The sequence below is a fragment of the Salmo salar genome, chromosome 19 (genome assembly GCF_965601325.2).
Source record: "Salmo salar chromosome 19, fSalSal1, whole genome shotgun sequence".
Taxonomy (NCBI): Eukaryota; Metazoa; Chordata; class Actinopteri; order Salmoniformes; family Salmonidae; genus Salmo; species Salmo salar.
In genome coordinates, this window is record NC_138309.1 from 37,171,041 (window position 1) to 37,191,027 (window position 19,987).

At 43.8% G+C, this 19,987-nt stretch overlaps 1 protein-coding gene across 3 annotated transcripts in view; it reads left to right on the forward strand.

Moving 5' to 3' along the window:
• The window catches only part of arid4b (AT-rich interaction domain 4B), a 240,505-nt gene that overhangs the window by 97,621 nt on the left and 122,897 nt on the right, over positions 1-19,987 (forward strand). For all 3 annotated transcript variants that reach the window (XM_045702251.2, XM_045702252.2, XM_045702253.2), the window contains exon 8: positions 5,697-5,850. In XM_045702251.2, the coding sequence (XP_045558207.1) occupies positions 5,697-5,850 (154 nt within the window). The remainder of the gene's footprint in view (positions 1-5,696; positions 5,851-19,987) is intronic.

Consider the following 19,987-nt stretch of genomic DNA (forward strand, 5'->3'; position numbering starts at 1 on the left):
CTGGCTCTCATACCATCACGCCAACCTTATCATCCCTAGCTTACAATTGACTCATTCATCCCCCTCCTCTCCCCTGAAACTATTCCCCAGGTCGTTGCTGTGAATGTGTTCTCAGTCAACTTACCTGAATAAATAAAATATAAAATGCTATTCCAACAGACAGAATGATCGTTGTAGTTTCTGTTCTCTAAGCAGTAAGCTGCTCACTCCTAGGCTGCAGTCCAAACATGTCATTTATACCCCCTCAGCCCTTGTGCAAGCCTCTTTCCCCTCGGGGGAATCCCCGTCAAAACCGAATGCAGTTTGATTGCCATCTTAAGTGGAGGTCCAATTCACAAACGTTGCCTCCTCGGCCCTCAATTTAGCTCGAGGGAGCGAGTGAACAACTTTGGTCACTTGCAGGGTTGATATGACCCACAATTCAATGCAAACTGTAGTCACATGTCTGGTGGCCGCGACGCGTCAAATTTAATAGAAAATGCTGCATTTTCGGCATGTCAGAAAAGAGTATGAAGCTAGCTTGCTAAAAATATATTTATACATAGATTTCAGCGTTGGCAAATTGGCTTAGTCTCGTAGTGAGGACCCTATAAAAAAACGTTGCTAGATTCATCAACATATTTTTTGCAATTGGAATAAATTACCAAACTATAAAACTAGCTAGCCAGCTATGGGTAACTGTAGCTAGCTACCTGACAGGAGTGCTAGCTAGATACGTTAGCTTACTAGGTACATTAATACTGTAGCTAGCTATCTGACAGGAGTGTTAGCTAGATACGTTAGCTTACTAGGTACATTAATACTGTAGCTAGCTACCTGACAGGAGTGCTAGCTAGATACGTTAGCTTACTAGGTACATTAATACTGTAGCTAGCTACCTGATAGGAGTGTTAGCTAGATACGTTAGCTTACTAGGTACATTAGTAGCTTTAGGTTGGTTGTTTTTAAGCTCAACTTCCAGATTTCCACCAAGGATGTTGCCTCTCCGATCATCACTCTCTCTTGCTTGGGCAAAGGGACATTTAAGGTACACTCGGATGTGACGATGTAAAACATAATTCAAGGGCTGAGGGTTTAGGGCCGAGGGATGTCAACTTTGAGTTTGAAATGCAGCCCTAGTAACACTGATCAGCTGATCACTCCGAGTACCACTGATCAGCTGATCACTCCGGGTACCGCTGATCAGCTGATCACTCCGGGTACCGCTGATCAGCTGATCACTCCGGGTACCGCTGATCAGCTGATCACTCCGGGTACCGCTGATCACCCCGAGTACCGCTGATCACCCCGAGTACCACTGATCAGCTGATCACCCCGAGTACCGCTGATCCCCCCCAAGTACCGCTGATCACTCCGAGTACCGCTGATCAGCTGATCACTCCGAGTACCGCTGATCACCCCGAGTACCGCTGATCACCCCGAGTACCGCTGATCAGCTGATCACCCCGAGTACCGCTGATCACCCCGAGTACCGCTGATCAGCTGATCACTTCGAGTACCACTGATCACCGCTGATCAGCTGATCACTCCGAGTATCGCTGATCACCCCGAGTACCGCTGATCAGCTGATCACCCCGAGTACCGCTGATCACCCGGAGTACCGCTGATCAGCTGATCACCCCAAGTACCGCTGATCACCCCGAGTACCGCTGATCACCCCGAGTACCGCTGATCCCCCCCGAGTACCGCTGATCAGCTGATCACTCCGAGTATCGCTGATCACCCCGAGTACCGCTGATCAGCTGATCACCCCGAGTACCGCTGATCCCCCCCCGAGTACCGCTGATCACTCCGAGTACCGCTGATCACTCCGAGTACCGCTGATCACCCCGAGTACCGCTGATCACCCCGAGTACCGCTGATCACCCTGAGCAACACTGATCAGCTGATCGCTCCTAGTACCGCTGATCAGCTGCTTGGCTCCTCTCTCTCTCTCTCTCTCTCTCTCTCTCTCTCTCTCTCTCTCTCTCTCTCTCTCTCTCTCTCTCTCTCTCTCTCTATATATATATATATATATATATATATATATATATATATATATATATATATATATATATATGCAAAAAAAAATAAAGGGAACACTTAAACAACACAATGTAACTCCAAGTCAATCACACTTCTGTGAAATCAAACTGTCCACTTAGGAAGCAACACTGATTGACAATACATTTCACATGCTGTTGTGCAAATGGAATAGACAAAAGGTGGAAATTATAGGCAATTAGCAAGACACCCCCGATAAAGGAGTGGTTCTGCAGGTGGTAACCACAGACCACTTCTCAGTTCCTATGCTTCCTGGCTGATGTTTTGGTCACTTTTGAATGCTGGCGGTGCTTTCACTCTAGTGGTAGCATGAGACGGAGTCTACAACCCACACAAGTGGCTCAGGTAGTGCAGCTCATCCAGGATGGCACATCAATGCGAGCTGTGGCAAGAAGGTTTGCTGTGTCTGTCAGCGTAGTGTCCAGAGCATGGAGGCGCTACCAGGAGACAGGCCAGTACATCAGGAGACGTGGAGGAGGCCGTAGGAGGGCAACAACCCAGCAGCAGGACCGCTACCTCCGCCTTTGTGCAAGGAGGAGCAGGAGAAGCACTGCCAGAGCCCTGCAAAATGACCTCCAGCAGGCCACAAATGTGCATGTGTCTGCTCAAACGGTCAGAAACAGACTCCATGAGGGTGATATGAGGGCCCGACGTCCACAGGTGGGGGTTGTGCTTACAGCCCAACACCGTGCAGGACGTTTGGCATTTGCCAGAGAACACCAAGATTGGCAAATTCGCCACTGGCACCCTGTGCTCTTCACAGATGAAAGCAGGTTCACACTGAGCACGTGACAGACGTGACAGAGTCTGGAGACACCGTGGAGAACGTTCTGCTGCCTGCAACATCCTCCAGCATGACCGGTTTGGCGGTGGGTCAGTCATGGTGTGGGGTGGCATTTCTTTGGGGGGCCGCACAGCCCTCCATGTGCTCGCCAGAGGTAGCCTGACTGCCATTAGGTACCGAGATGAGATCCTCAGACCCCTTGTGAGACCATATGCTGGTGCGGTTGGCCCTGGGTTCCTCCTAATGCAAGACAATGCTAGACCTCATGTGGCTGGAGTGTGTCAGCAGTTCAGAGGAAGGCATTGATGCTATGGACTGGCCTGCCCGTTCCCCAGACCTGAATCCAATTGAGCACATCTGGGACATCATGTCTCGCTCCATCCACCAACGCCACGTTGCACCACAGACTGTCCAGGAGTTGGCGGATGCTTTAGTGCAGGTCTGGGAGGAGATCCCTCAGGAGACCATCCGCCACCTCATCAGGAGCATGCCCAGGCGTTGTAGGGAGGTCATACAGGCACGTGGAGGCCACACACACTACTGAGCCTCATTTTGACTTGTTTTAAGGACATTACATCAAAGTTGGATCAGCCTGTAGTGTGGTTTTCCACTTTAATTTTGAGTGTGACTCCAAATCCAGACCTCCATGGGTTGATAAACTGGATTTCCATTGATTATTTTTGTGTGATTTTGTTGTCAGCACATTCAACTATGTAAAGAAAAAAGTATTTAATAAGATTATTTCTTTCATTCAGATCTAGGATGTGTTGTTTAAGTGTTCCCTTTATTTTTTTGAGCAGTATATATACATAAATACATTGAGGGAAAAAAGTATTTGATCCCCTGCTGATTTTGTACGTTTGCCCACTTACAAAGAAATTATCAGTCTATAATTTTAATGGTAGGTTTATTTGAACAGTGAGAGACAGAATAACAACAAACAAATCCAGAAAAACACATGTCAAAAATGTTATAAATTGATTTGCATTTTAATGAGGGAAATACGTATTTGACCCCTCTGCAAAACATGACTTAGTACTTGGTGGCAAAACTCTTGTTGGCAATCACAGAGGTCAAACGTTTCTTGTAGTTGGCCACCAGGTTTGCACACATCTCAGGAGGGATTTTGTCCCACTCCTCTTTGCAGATCTTCTCCAAGTCATTAAGGTTTCGAGGCTGACGTTTGGCAACTCGAACCTTCAGCTCCCTCCACAGATTTTCAATGGGATTAAGGTCTGGAGACTGGCTAGGCCACCCAGGACCTTAATGTGCTTCTTCTTGAGCCACTCCTTTGTTGCCTTGGCCGTGTGTTTTGGGTCATTGTCATGCTGGAATACCCATCCACGACCCATTTTCAATGCCCCGGCTGAGGGAAGGATGTTCTCACCCATGATTTGACGGTACATGACCCCGTCCATCTGATGCGGTGAAGTTGTCCTGTCCCCTTAGCAGAAAAACACCCCCAAAGCATAATGTTTCCACCTCCATGTTTGACGGTGGGGATGGTGTTCTTGGGGTCATAGACAGCATTCCTCCTCCTCCAAACACAGCGAGTTGAGTTACATTTTACATTTTAGTCATTTTCGTACTGGTCCCTCGTGGGAATCAAACCCACAACCCTGGCGTTGCAAACACCATGCTCTACCAACTGAGCCACATGGGAGTTGATGCCAAAGAGCTCCATTTTGGTCTCATCTGACCACAACACTTTCACCCAGTTGTCCTCTGAATCATTCAGATGTTCATTGGCAAACTTCAGACGGGCATGTATATGTGCTTTCTTGAGCAGGGGGACTTGCGGGCGCTGCAGGATTGCAGTCCTTCACGGCGTAGTGTGTTACCAATTGTTTTCTTGGTGACTATGGTCCCAGTTGCCTTGAGATCATTGACAAGATCCTCCCGTGTAGTTCTGGGCTGATTCCTCACCGTTCTCATGATCATTGCAACTCCACGAGGTGAGATCTTGCATGGAGCCCCAGGCCGAGGGAGATTGACAGTTCTTTTGTGTTTCTTCCATTTGCGAATAATCACACCAAATGTTGTCACCTTCTCACCAAGCTGCTTGGCGATGGTCTTGTAGCCCATTCCAGCCTTGTGTAGGTCTACAATCTAATCCCTGACATCCTTGGAGAGCTCTTTGGTCTTGGCCATGGTGGAGAGTTTGGAATATGATTGATTGATTGCTTCTGTGGACAGGTGTCTTTTATACAGGTAACAAACTGAGATTAGGAGCACTCCCTTTAAGAGTGTGCTCCTAATCTCAGCTCGTTACCTGTATAAAAGACACCTGGGAGCCAGAAATCTTTCTGATTGATAGGGGGTCAAATATTTATTTCCCTCATTAAAATGTAAATCAATTTATAACATTTTTTACATGTGTTTTTCTGGATTTTTTTGTTGTTATTCTGTCTCTCACTGTTCAAATAAACCTGCCATTACAATTATAGACTGATCATTTCTTTGTCAGTGGGAAAACGTACAAAATCAGCAGGGGATCAAATACTTTTTTCCCTCACTGTATATATAACCAGAGGGGAGCTAGAATGGAGATGCCTGTTCTGCTGATCACCCCTAGTACCTCTGATCAGCTGCTTGGCTCCTCTCTCTCTCTCTCTCTCTCTCTCTCTCTCTCTCTCTCTCTCTCTCTCTCTCTCTCTCTCTCTCTCTCTCTCTCTCTCTCTCTCTCTCTCTCTCTCTCTCTCTCTGTCTCTATAACCAGAGGGGAGCTAGTAGGACTGATCACTATGGTGTGTATTAGAGTAACAGAGTTTAAATGTAGTTAAAGCTCTTCCTAGTTGGGTGCCTTATACCATTTAAACTATTGTGTATTCATTGTTTGAAGTTGGTATGTTCTCCTTCTTTCTACCAGTCAGGAGGAAGAGTCCTCTTCATCGTCCAGTGAAGAGGAGGACAGTGACGGGAGACAGAACGAAGACCTGTATGGGAAGGTGGTGTGTGTTGAGGTGGGCCCTGCCTCTATTGCAGACAGGAAGACTAAGACAACAGCATGGTACCCTGCCCTGGTGAGTGAGATCAGCTACCTCCATCTCTCTGGCTGTGGATCATATGACATCATATCCCCTATATATAGTACCCTACTACTGTCCAGAGCCTATATGACATCAAATCCCCAATATGACATCATATCCCCTATATATAGTACCTTACTACTGTCCAGAGCCTATATGACATCATATCCCCTATATATAGTACACTACTACTGTCCAGAGCCTATATGACATCATATCCCCTATATGACATCATATCCCCTATATATAGTACCCTACTACTGTCCCGAGCCTATATGACATCATATCCCCTATATATATATATATATATTGCCTATCTTGGCCAGGACGCTATTGAAAAAGAGATTTCAAATCTCAATTAGCCCTTCCTGGTTAAATAAAGGTTAAATAAATAAATATGACATCATATCCCCTATATATAGTGCCCTAATACTGTCCAGAGCCTATATGACATCATATCCCCTATATATAGTACCCTACTACTGTCCAGTGACCAAATGACATCATATCCCCTATATGACATCATATCCCCTATACAGTTGAAGTCGGAAGTTTACATACACCTTAGCTAAATACATTTAAACTCAGTTTTTCACAATTCCTGACATTTAATCCAAGTAAAAAGTCCCTGTCTTTGGTCAGTTAGGATCACCACTTTATTTTAAGAATGTGAAATGTCAGAATAATAGTTGAGAGAATGATTTATTTCAGCTTTTATTTCTTTCATCACATTCCCAGTGCGTCAGAAGTTTACATACACTCAATTAGTATTTGGAAGAAATTGCCTTTAAATTGTTTAACTTGGGTCAAACGTTTCGGGTAGCCTTCCACAAGCTTCCCACAATAAGTTGGGTGAATTTTGGCCCATTCTGCCTGACAGAGCTGGTGTAACTGAGTCAGGTTTGTGAGGGACTACAGCTACTAGCACTATAACAGTGAGGGACTACAGCTACTAACACTATAACAGTGAGGGAACACAGCTACTAGCACTATAACAGTGAGGGAACACAGCTACTAACACTATAACAGTGAGGGACTACAGCTACTAACACTATAACAGTAAGGGAACACAACTACTAACACTATAACAGTGAGGGAACACAGGTACTAACACAATAACAGTGAGGGAACACAGCTACTAGCACTATAACAGTGAGGGACTACAGCTACTAACACTATAACAGTGAGGGACTACAGCTACTAACACTATAACAGTAAGGGAACACAGCTACTAACACTATAACAGTGAGGGACTACAGCTACTAGCACTGTAACAGTGAGGGACTACAGCTACTAACACTGTAACAGTGAGGGACTACAGCTACTAACACTATAACAGTGAGGGAACACAGCTACTAGCACTATAACAGTGAGGGAACACAGCTACTAACACTATAACAGTGAGGGACTACAGCTACTAACACTATAACAGTAAGGGAACACAACTACTAACACTATAACAGTGAGGGAACACAGGTACTAACACAATAACAGTGAGGGAACACAGCTACTAGCACTATAACAGTGAGGGACTACAGCTACTAACACTATAACAGTGAGGGACTACAGCTACTAACACTATAACAGTAAGGGAACACAACTACTAACACTATAACAGTGAGGGAACACAGGTACTAACACAATAACAGTTAGGGAACACAGCTACTAGCACTATAACAGTGAGGGACTACAGCTACTAACACTATAACAGTGAGGGACTACAGCTACTAACACTATAACAGTAAGGGAACACAGCTACTAACACTATAACAGTGAGGGACTACAGCTACTAGCACTGTAACAGTGAGGGACTACAGCTACTAACACTGTAACAGTGAGGGACTACAGCTACTAACACTATAACAGTGAGGGAACACAGCTACTAGCACTATAACAGTGAGGGAACACAGCTACTAACACTATAACAGTGAGGGACTACAGCTACTAACACTATAACAGTAAGGGAACACAACTACTAACACTATAACAGTGAGGGAACACAGGTACTAACACAATAACAGTGAGGGAACACAGCTACTAGCACTATAACAGTGAGGGACTACAGCTACTAACACTATAACAGTGAGGGACTACAGCTACTAACACTATAACAGTGAGGGACTACAGCTACTAACACTATAACAGTGAGGGAACACAGCTACTAGCACTATAACAGTGAGGGAACACAGCTACTAACACTATAACAGTGAGGGACTACAGCTACTAACACTATAACAGTAAGGGAACACAACTACTAACACTATAACAGTGAGGGAACACAGGTACTAACACAATAACAGTGAGGGAACACAGCTACTAGCACTATAACAGTGAGGGACTACAGCTACTAACACTATAACAGTGAGGGACTACAGCTACTAACACTATAACAGTGAGGGACTACAGCTACTAGCACTGTAACAGTGAGGGACTACAGCTACTAACACTGTAACAGTGAGGGACTACAGCTACTAACACTATAACAGTGAGGGACTACAGCTACTAACACTATAACAGTGAGGGACTACAGCTACTAACACTATAACAGTGAGGGACTACTGCTACTAACACTATAACAGTGAGGGACTACAGCTACTAGCACTGTAACAGTGAGGGACTACAGATACTAACACTATAACAGTGAGGGACTACAGCTACTAACACTGTAACAGTGAGGGACTACATCTACTAACACTGTAACAGTGAGGGACCACAGCTACTAGCACTATAACAGTGAGGGACTACAGCTACTAACACTATAACAGTGAGGGACTACAGCTACTAACACTATAACAGTGAGGGAACACAGCTACTAACACTATAACAGTGAGGGACTACAGCTACTAACACTATAACAGTGAGGGACTACAGCTACTAACACTATAACAGTGAGGGACCACAGCTACTAACACTATAACAGTGAGGGATTACAGCTACTAACACTATAAAAGTGAGGGACTACATCTACTGACAGTATAACAGTGAGGGAACACAGCTACTAACACTATAACAGTGAGGGATTACAGCTACTAACACTATAACAGTGAGGGACTACAGCTACTAACACTATAACAGTGAGGGACTACATCTACTAACACTATGACAGTGAGGGACTACAGCTACTAGCACTGTAACAGTGAGGGACTACAGCTACTATAACAGTGAGGGACTACAGCTACTAACACTATAACAGTGAGGGACTACAGCTACTAACACTATAACAGTGAGGGACTACTGCTACTAACACTATAACAGTGAGGGACTACAGCTACTAACACTGTAACAGTGAGGGACTACATCTACTAACACTATAACAGTGAGGGACTACAGCTACTAACACTTTAACAGTGAGGGAACACAGCTACTAGCACTATAACAGTGAGGGACTACAGCTACTAACACTATAACAGTGAGGGAACACAGCTACTATCACTATAACAGTGAGGGACTACAGCTACTAACACTATAACAGTGAGGGACTACAGCTACTAACACTATAACAGTGAGGGACTACAGCTACTAACACTATAACAGTGAGGGACTACAGCTACTAACACTATAACAGTGAGGGACTACAGCTACTAACACTATAACAGTGAGGGACTACAGCTACTAACACTATAACAGTGAGGGACTACTGCTACTAACACTATAACAGTGAGGGACTACAGCTACTAGCACTGTAACAGTGAGGGACTACAGCTACTAACACTATAACAGTGAGGGACTACAGCTACTAACACTGTAGCAGTGAGGGACTACATCTACTAACACTATAACAGTGAGGGACTACAGCTACTAACACTATAACAGTGAGGGACCACAGCTACTAGCACTATAACAGTGAGGGACTACAGCTACTAACACTATAACAGTGAGGGACTACAGCTACTAACACTATAACAGTGAGGGAACACAGCTACTAACACTATAACAGTGAGGGACTACAGCTACTAACACTATAACAGTGAGGGAACACAGCTACTAACACTATAACAGTCAGGGATTACAGCTACTAACACTATAACAGTGAGGGACTACATCTACTGACAGTATAACAGTGAGGGAACACAGCTACTAACACTATAACAGTGAGGGATTACAGCTACTAACACTATAACAGTGAGGGACTACAGCTACTAACACTATAACAGTGAGGGACTACATCTACTAACACTATGACAGTGAGGGACTACAGTTACTAGCACTGTAACAGTGAGGGACTACAGCTACTATAACAGTGAGAGACTACAGCTACTAACACTATAACAGTGAGGGAACACAGCTACTAATACTATAACAGTGAGGGACTACAGCTGCTTGCACAGTGAGGGACTACAGCTACTAACACTATAACAGTGAGGGACTACAGCTACTAGCACTATAACAGTGAGGGACTACAGCTACTAACACTATAACAGTGAGGGACTACAGCTACTTGCACAGTAAGGGACTACAGCTACTAACACTATAACAGTGAGGGACTACAGCTACTAGCACTATAACAGTGAGGGACTACAGCTAACAGCACAGTGAGCGGACACAGCTAATATAACAGTGAGGGACTACAGCTACTAGCACTATAACAGTGAGGGACTACAGCTACTAGCACTATAACAGTGAGGGAACACAGCTACTAACACTATAACAGTGAGGGAACACAGCTACTAACACTATAACAGTGAGGGAACACAGCTACTAACACTATAACAGTGAGGGACTACAGCTACTAACACTATAACAGTGAGGGACTACAGCTACTAACACTATAACAGTGAGGGACTACAGCTACTAACACTATAACAGTGAGGGACCACAGCTACTAGCACTATAACAGTGAGGGACTACAGCTACTAACACTATAACAGTGAGGGACTACAGCTACTAAAACTATAACAGTGTTGGAACACAGCTACTAACACTATAACAGTGAGGGACTACAGCTACTAACACTATAACAGTGAGGGAACACAGCTACTAACACTATAACAGTGAGGGAACACAGCTACAGCTACTAACACTATAACAGTGAGGGAACACAGCTACTAACACTTTAACAGTGAGGGAACACAGCTACTAACACTATAACAGTGAGGGAACACAGCTACTAACACTATAACAGTGAGGGAACTCAGCTACTAACACTATAACAGTGAGGGACTACAGCTACTAGCACTGTAACAGTGAGGGACTACAGCTACTAACACTATAACAGTGAGGGACTACAGCTACTAACACTGTAGCAGTGAGGGACTACATCTACTAACACTATAACAGTGAGGGACTACAGCTACTAACACTATAACAGTGAGGGACCACAGCTACTAGCACTATAACAGTGAGGGACTACAGCTACTAACACTATAACAGTGAGGGACTACAGCTACTAACACTATAACAGTGAGGGAACACAGCTACTAACACTATAACAGTGAGGGACTACAGCTACTAACACTATAACAGTGAGGGAACACAGCTACTAACACTATAACAGTGAGGGATTACAGCTACTAACACTATAACAGTGAGGGACTACATCTACTGACAGTATAACAGTGAGGGAACACAGCTACTAACACTATAACAGTGAGGGATTACAGCTACTAACACTATAACAGTGAGGGACTACAGCTACTAACACTATAACAGTGAGGGACTACATCTACTAACACTATGACAGTGAGGGACTACAGCTACTAGCACTGTAACAGTGAGGGACTACAGCTACTATAACAGTGAGAGACTACAGCTACTAACACTATAACAGTGAGGGAACACAGCTACTAATACTATAACAGTGAGGGACTACAGCTGCTTGCACAGTGAGGGACTACAGCTACTAACACTATAACAGTGAGGGACTACAGCTACTAGCACTATAACAGTGAGGGACTACAGCTACTAACACTATAACAGTGAGGGACTACAGCTACTTGCACAGTAAGGGACTACAGCTACTAACACTATAACAGTGAGGGACTACAGCTACTAGCACTATAACAGTGAGGGACTACAGCTAACAGCACAGTGAGCGGACACAGCTAATATAACAGTGAGGGACTACAGCTACTAGCACTATAACAGTGAGGGACTACAGCTACTAGCACTATAACAGTGAGGGAACACAGCTACTAACACTATAACAGTGAGGGAACACAGCTACTAACACTATAACAGTGAGGGAACACAGCTACTAACACTGTAACAGTGAGGGAACACAGCTACAGCTACTAACACTATAACAGTGAGGGAACACAGCTACTAACACTTTAACAGTGAGGGAACACAGCTACTAACACTATAACAGTGAGGGAACACAGCTACTAACACTATAACAGTGAGGGACTACAGCTACTAAAACTATAACAGTGTTGGAACACAGCTACTAACACTATAACAGTGAGGGACTACAGCTACTAACACTATAACAGTGAGGGAACACAGCTACTAACACTATAACAGTGAGGGAACACAGCTACAGCTACTAACACTATAACAGTGAGGGAACACAGCTACTAACACTTTAACAGTGAGGGAACACAGCTACTAACACTATAACAGTGAGGGAACACAGCTACTAACACTATAACAGTGAGGGAACTCAGCTACTAACACTATAACAGTGAGGGAACACAGCTACTAACACTATAACAGTGAGGGACTACAGCTACAGCTACTAACACTATAACAGTGAGGGACTACAGCTACTAACACTATAACAGTGAGGGACTACAGCTACTAACACTATAACAGTGAGGGACTACAGCTACTAACACTGTAACAGTGAGGGACTATAGCTACTAACACTATAACAGTGAGGGAACACAGCTACTAACACTATAACAGTGAGGGACTACAGCTACTAACACTATAACAGTGAGGGACTACATCTACTAACACTATAACAGTGAGGGACTACAGCTACTAACACTATAACAGTGAGGGACTATAGCTACTAACACTATAACAGTGAGGGACTACAGCTACTAACACTATAACAGTGAGGGACTACTGCTACTAACACTATAACAGTGAGGGACTACAGCTACTAGCACTGTAACAGTGAGGGACTACAGCTACTAACACTATAACAGTGAGGGACTACAGCTACTAACACTGTAACAGTGAGGGACTACATCTACTAACACTATAACAGTGAGGGAACACAGCTACTAACACTATAACAGTGAGGGAACACAGCTACAGCTACTAACACTATAACAGTGAGGGAACACAGCTACTAACACTTTAACAGTGAGGGAACACAGCTACTAACACTATAACAGTGAGGGAACACAGCTACTAACACTATAACAGTGAGGGAACTCAGCTACTAACACTATAACAGTGAGGGAACACAGCTACTAACACTATAACAGTGAGGGACTACAGCTACAGCTACTAACACTATAACAGTGAGGGACTACAGCTACTAACACTATAACAGTGAGGGACTACAGCTACTAACACTATAACAGTGAGGGACTACAGCTACTAACACTGTAACAGTGAGGGACTATAGCTACTAACACTATAACAGTGAGGGAACACAGCTACTAACACTATAACAGTGAGGGACTACAGCTACTAACACTATAACAGTGAGGGACTACATCTACTAACACTATAACAGTGAGGGACTACAGCTACTAACACTATAACAGTGAGGGACTACAGCTACTAGCACTGTAACAGTGAGGGACTACAGCTACTAACACTATAACAGTGAGGGACTACAGCTACTAACACTGTAACAGTGAGGGACTACATCTACTAACACTATAACAGTGAGGGACTACAGCTACTAACACTATAACAGTGAGGGAACACAGCTACTAGCACTATAACAGTGAGGGACTACAGCTACTAACACTATAACAGTGAGGGACTACAGCTACTAACACTATAACAGTGAGGGACTACAGCTACTAACACTATAACAGTGAGGGACTACAGCTACTAACACTGTAACAGTGAGGGACTATAGCTACTAACACTATAACAGTGAGGGAACACAGCTACTAACACTATAACAGTGAGGGACTACAGCTACTAACACTATAACAGTGAGGGACTACATCTACTAACACTATAACAGTGAGGGACTACAGCTACTAACACTATAACAGTGAGGGACTATAGCTACTAACACTATAACAGTGAGGGACTACAGCTACTAACACTATAACAGTGAGGGACTACTGCTACTAACACTATAACAGTGAGGGACTACAGCTACTAGCACTGTAACAGTGAGGGACTACAGCTACTAACACTATAACAGTGAGGGACTACAGCTACTAACACTGTAACAGTGAGGGACTACATCTACTAACACTATAACAGTGAGGGAACACAGCTACTAACACTATAACAGTGAGGGAACACAGCTACAGCTACTAACACTATAACAGTGAGGGAACACAGCTACTAACACTTTAACAGTGAGGGAACACAGCTACTAACACTATAACAGTGAGGGAACACAGCTACTAACACTATAACAGTGAGGGAACTCAGCTACTAACACTATAACAGTGAGGGAACACAGCTACTAACACTATAACAGTGAGGGACTACAGCTACAGCTACTAACACTATAACAGTGAGGGACTACAGCTACTAACACTATAACAGTGAGGGACTACAGCTACTAACACTATAACAGTGAGGGACTACAGCTACTAACACTGTAACAGTGAGGGACTATAGCTACTAACACTATAACAGTGAGGGAACACAGCTACTAACACTATAACAGTGAGGGACTACAGCTACTAACACTATAACAGTGAGGGACTACATCTACTAACACTATAACAGTGAGGGACTACAGCTACTAACACTATAACAGTGAGGGACTACAGCTACTAGCACTGTAACAGTGAGGGACTACAGCTACTAACACTATAACAGTGAGGGACTACAGCTACTAACACTGTAACAGTGAGGGACTACATCTACTAACACTATAACAGTGAGGGACTACAGCTACTAACACTATAACAGTGAGGGAACACAGCTACTAGCACTATAACAGTGAGGGACTACAGCTACTAACACTATAACAGTGAGGGACTACAGCTACTAACACTATAACAGTGAGGGAACACAGCTACTAACACTATAACAGTGAGGGACTACAGCTACTAACACTATAACAGTGAGGGAACACAGCTACTAACACTATAACAGTGAGGGATTACAGCTACTAACACTATAACAGTGAGGGACTACATCTACTGACATTATAACAGTGAGGGAACACACAGCTACTAACACTAAAACAGTGAGGGATTACAGCTACTAACACTATAACAGTGAGGGACTACAGCTACTAACACTATAACAGTGAGGGACTACATCTACTAACACTATGACAGTGAGGGACTACAGCTACTAGCACTGTAACAGTGAGGGACTACAGCTACTATAACAGTGAGAGACTACAGCTACTAACACTATAACAGTGAGGGAACACAGCTACTAACACTATAACAGTGAGGGACTACAGCTGCTTGCACAGTGAGGGACTACAGCTACTAACACTATAACAGTGAGGGACTACAGCTACTAGCACTATAACAGTGAGGGACTACAGCTACTAACACTATAACAGTGAGGGACTACAGCTACTAACACTATAACAGTGAGGGACTACAGCTACTAACACTGTAACAGTGAGGGACTACAGCTACTAACACTATAACAGTGAGGGAACACAGCTACTAACACTATAACAGTGAGGGATTACAGCTACTAACACTATAACAGTGAGGGACTACAGCTACTAACACTATAACAGTGAGGGACTACATCTACTAACACTATGACAGTGAGGGACTACAGCTACTAGCACTGTAACAGTGAGGGACTACAGCTACTATAACAGTGAGAGACTACAGCTACTAACACTATAACAGTGAGGGAACACAGCTACTAACACTATAACAGTGAGGGACTACAGCTGCTTTCACAGTGAGGGACTACAGCTACTAACACTATAACAGTGATGGACTACAGCTACTAGCACTATAACAGTGAGGGACTACAGCTACTAACACTATAACAGTGAGGGACTACAGCTACTTGCACAGTAAGGGACTACAGTTACTAACACTATAACAGTGAGGGACTACAGCTACTAGCACTATAACAGTGAGGGACTACAGCTACTAGCACAGTGAGCGGACACAGCTAATATAACAGTGAGGGACTACAGCTACTAGCACTATAACAGTGAGGGACTACAGCTACTAGCACTATAACAGTGAGGGACTACAGCTACTAACACTATAACAGTGAGGGAACACAGCTACTAACACTATAACAGTGAGGGAACACAGCTACTAACACTATAACAGTGAGGGACTACAGCTACTAAAACTATAACAGTGTGGGAACACAGCTACTAACACTATAACAGTGAGGGACTACAGCTACTAACACTATAACAGTGAGGGATTACAGCTACTAACACTATAACAGTGAGGGACTACATCTACTGACAGTATAACTGTGAGGGAACACAGCTACTAACACTATAACAGTGAGGGATTACAGCTACTAACACTATAACAGTGAGGGACTACAGCTACTAACACTATAACAGTGAGGGAACACAGCTACTAACACTATAACAGTGAGGGAACACAGCTACTAACACTATAACAGTGAGGGACTACAGCTACTAACACTATAACAGTGAGGGAACACAGCTACTGACACTATAACAGTGAGGGAACACAGCTACTAACACTATAACAGTGAGGGAACACAGCTACTAACACTATAACAGTGAGGGAACACAGCTACTAACACTATAACAGTGAGGGAACACAGCTACTAACACTATAACAGTGAGGGACTACAGCTACAGCTACTAACACTATAACAGTGAGGGACTACAGCTACTAACACTATAACAGTGAGGGACTACAGCTACTGACAGTATAACAGTGAGGGAACACAGCTACTAACACTATAACAGTGAGGGATTACAGCTACTAACACTATAACAGTGAGGGACTACAGCTACTAACACTATAACAGTGAGGGACTACATCTACTAACACTATGACAGTGAGGGACTACAGCTACTAGCACTGTAACAGTGAGGGACTACAGCTACTATAACAGTGAGAGACTACAGCTACTAACACTATAACAGTGAGGGAACACAGCTACTAACACTATAACAGTGAGGGACTACAGCTGCTTGCACAGTGAGGGACTACAGCTACTAACACTATAACAGTGAGGGACTACAGCTACTAGCACAGTGAGCGGACACAGCTACTATAACAGTGAGGGACTACAGCTACTAGCACTATAACAGTGAGGGACTACAGCTACTAGCACTATAACAGTGAGGGAACACAGCTACTAACACTATAACAGTGAGGGAACACAGCTACTAACACTATAACAGTGAGGGAACACAGCTACTAACACTCTAACAGTGAGGGACTACAGCTACTAACACTATAACAGTGTGGGAACACAGCTACTAACACTATAACTGTGAGGGACTACAGCTACTAACACTATAACAGTGAGGGAACACAGCTACTAACACTATAACAGTGAGGGAACACAGCTACAGCTACTAGCACTATAACAGTGAGGGACTACAGCTACTAACACTATAACAGTGAGGGAACACAGCTACTAACACTATAACAGTGAGGGACTACAGCTACAGCTACTAATACTATAACAGTGAGGGACTACAGCTACTAACACTATAACAGTGAGGGACTACAGCTACTAACACTATAACAGTGAGGGACTACAGCTACTAACACTATAACAGTGAGGGACTACAGCTACTAACACTGTAACAGTGAGGGACTACAGCTACTAACACTATAACAGTGAGGGAACACAGCTACTAACACTATAACAGTGAGGTACTACAGCTACTAACACTATAACAGTGAGGGACTACATCTACTAACACTATAACAGTGAGGGACTACAGCTACTAACACTATAACAGTGAGGGACTACAGCTACTAACACTATAACAGTGAGGGACCACAGCTACTAGCACTATAACAGTGAGGGACTACAGCTACTAACACTATAACAGTGAGGGACTACAGCTACTAACACTATAACAGTGAGGGACTACAGCTACTAACACTATAACAGTGAGGGACTACTGCTACTAACACTATAACAGTGAGGGACTACAGCTACTAGCACTGTAACAGTGAGGGACTACAGCTACTAACACTATAACAGTGAGGGACTACAGCTACTAACACTATAACAGTGAGGGACTACAGCTACTAACACTATAACAGTGAGGGACTACAGCTACTAACACTATAACAGGGAGGGACTACAGCTACTAACACTATAACAGTGAGGGACTACTGCTACTAACACTATAACAGTGAGGGACTACAGCTACTAGCACTGTAACAGTGAGGGACTACAGCTACTAACACTATAACAGTGAGGGACTACAGCTACTAACACTGTAGCAGTGAGGGACTACATCTACTAACACTATAACAGTGAGGGACTACAGCTACTAACACTATAACAGTGAGGGACCACAGCTACTAGCACTATAACAGTGAGGGACTACAGCTACTAACACTATAACAGTGAGGGACTACAGCTACTAACACTATAACAGTGAGGGAACACAGCTACTAACACTATAACAGTGAGGGACTACAGCTACTAACACTATAACAGTGAGGGAACACAGCTACTAACACTATAACAGTGAGGGATTACAGCTACTAACACTATAACAGTGAGGGACTACATCTACTGACAGTATAACAGTGAGGGAACACAGCTACTAACACTATAACAGTGAGGGATTACAGCTACTAACACTATAACAGTGAGGGACTACAGCTACTAACACTATAACAGTGAGGGGCTACATCTACTAACACTATGACAGTGAGGGACTACAGCTACTAGCACTGTAACAGTGAGGGACTACAGCTACTATAACAGTGAGAGACTACAGCTACTAACACTATAACAGTGAGGGAACACAGCTACTAATACTATAACAGTGAGGGACTACAGCTGCTTGCACAGTGAGGGACTACAGCTACTAACACTATAACAGTGAGGGACTACAGCTACTAGCACTATAACAGTGAGGGACTACAGCTACTAACACTATAACAGTGAGGGACTACAGCTACTTGCACAGTAAGGGACTACAGCTACTAACACTATAACAGTGAGGGACTACAGCTACTAGCACTATAACAGTGAGGGACTACAGCTAACAGCACAGTGAGCGGACACAGCTAATATAACAGTGAGGGACTACAGCTACTAGCACTATAACAGTGAGGGACTACAGCTACTAGCACTATAACAGTGAGGGAACACAGCTACTAACACTATAACAGTGAGGGAACACAGCTACTAACACTATAACAGTGAGGGAACACAGCTACTAACACTATAACAGTGAGGGACTACAGCTACTAAAACTATAACAGTGTTGGAACACAGCTACTAACACTATAACAGTGAGGGACTACAGCTACTAACACTATAACAGTGAGGGAACACAGCTACTAACACTATAACAGTGAGGGAACACAGCTACAGCTACTAACACTATAACAGTGAGGGAACACAGCTACTAACACTTTAACAGTGAGGGAACACAGCTACTAACACTATAACAGTGAGGGAACACAGCTACTAACACTATAACAGTGAGGGAACACAGCTACTAACACTATAACAGTGAGGGAACACAGCTACTAACACTATAACAGTGAGGGACTACAGCTACAGCTACTAACACTATAACAGTGAGGGACTACAGCTACTAACACTATAACAGTGAGGGACTACAGCTACTAACACTATAACAGTGAGGGACTACAGCTACTAACACTGTAACAGTGAGGGACTACAGCTACTAACACTATAACAGTGAGGGAACACAGCTACTAACACTATAACAGTGAGGGACTACAGCTACTAACACTATAACAGTGAGGGACTACATCTACTAACACTATAACAGTGAGGGACTACAGCTACTAACACTATAACAGTGAGGGACTATAGCTACTAACACTATAACAGTGAGGGACTACAGCTACTAACACTATAACAGTGAGGGACT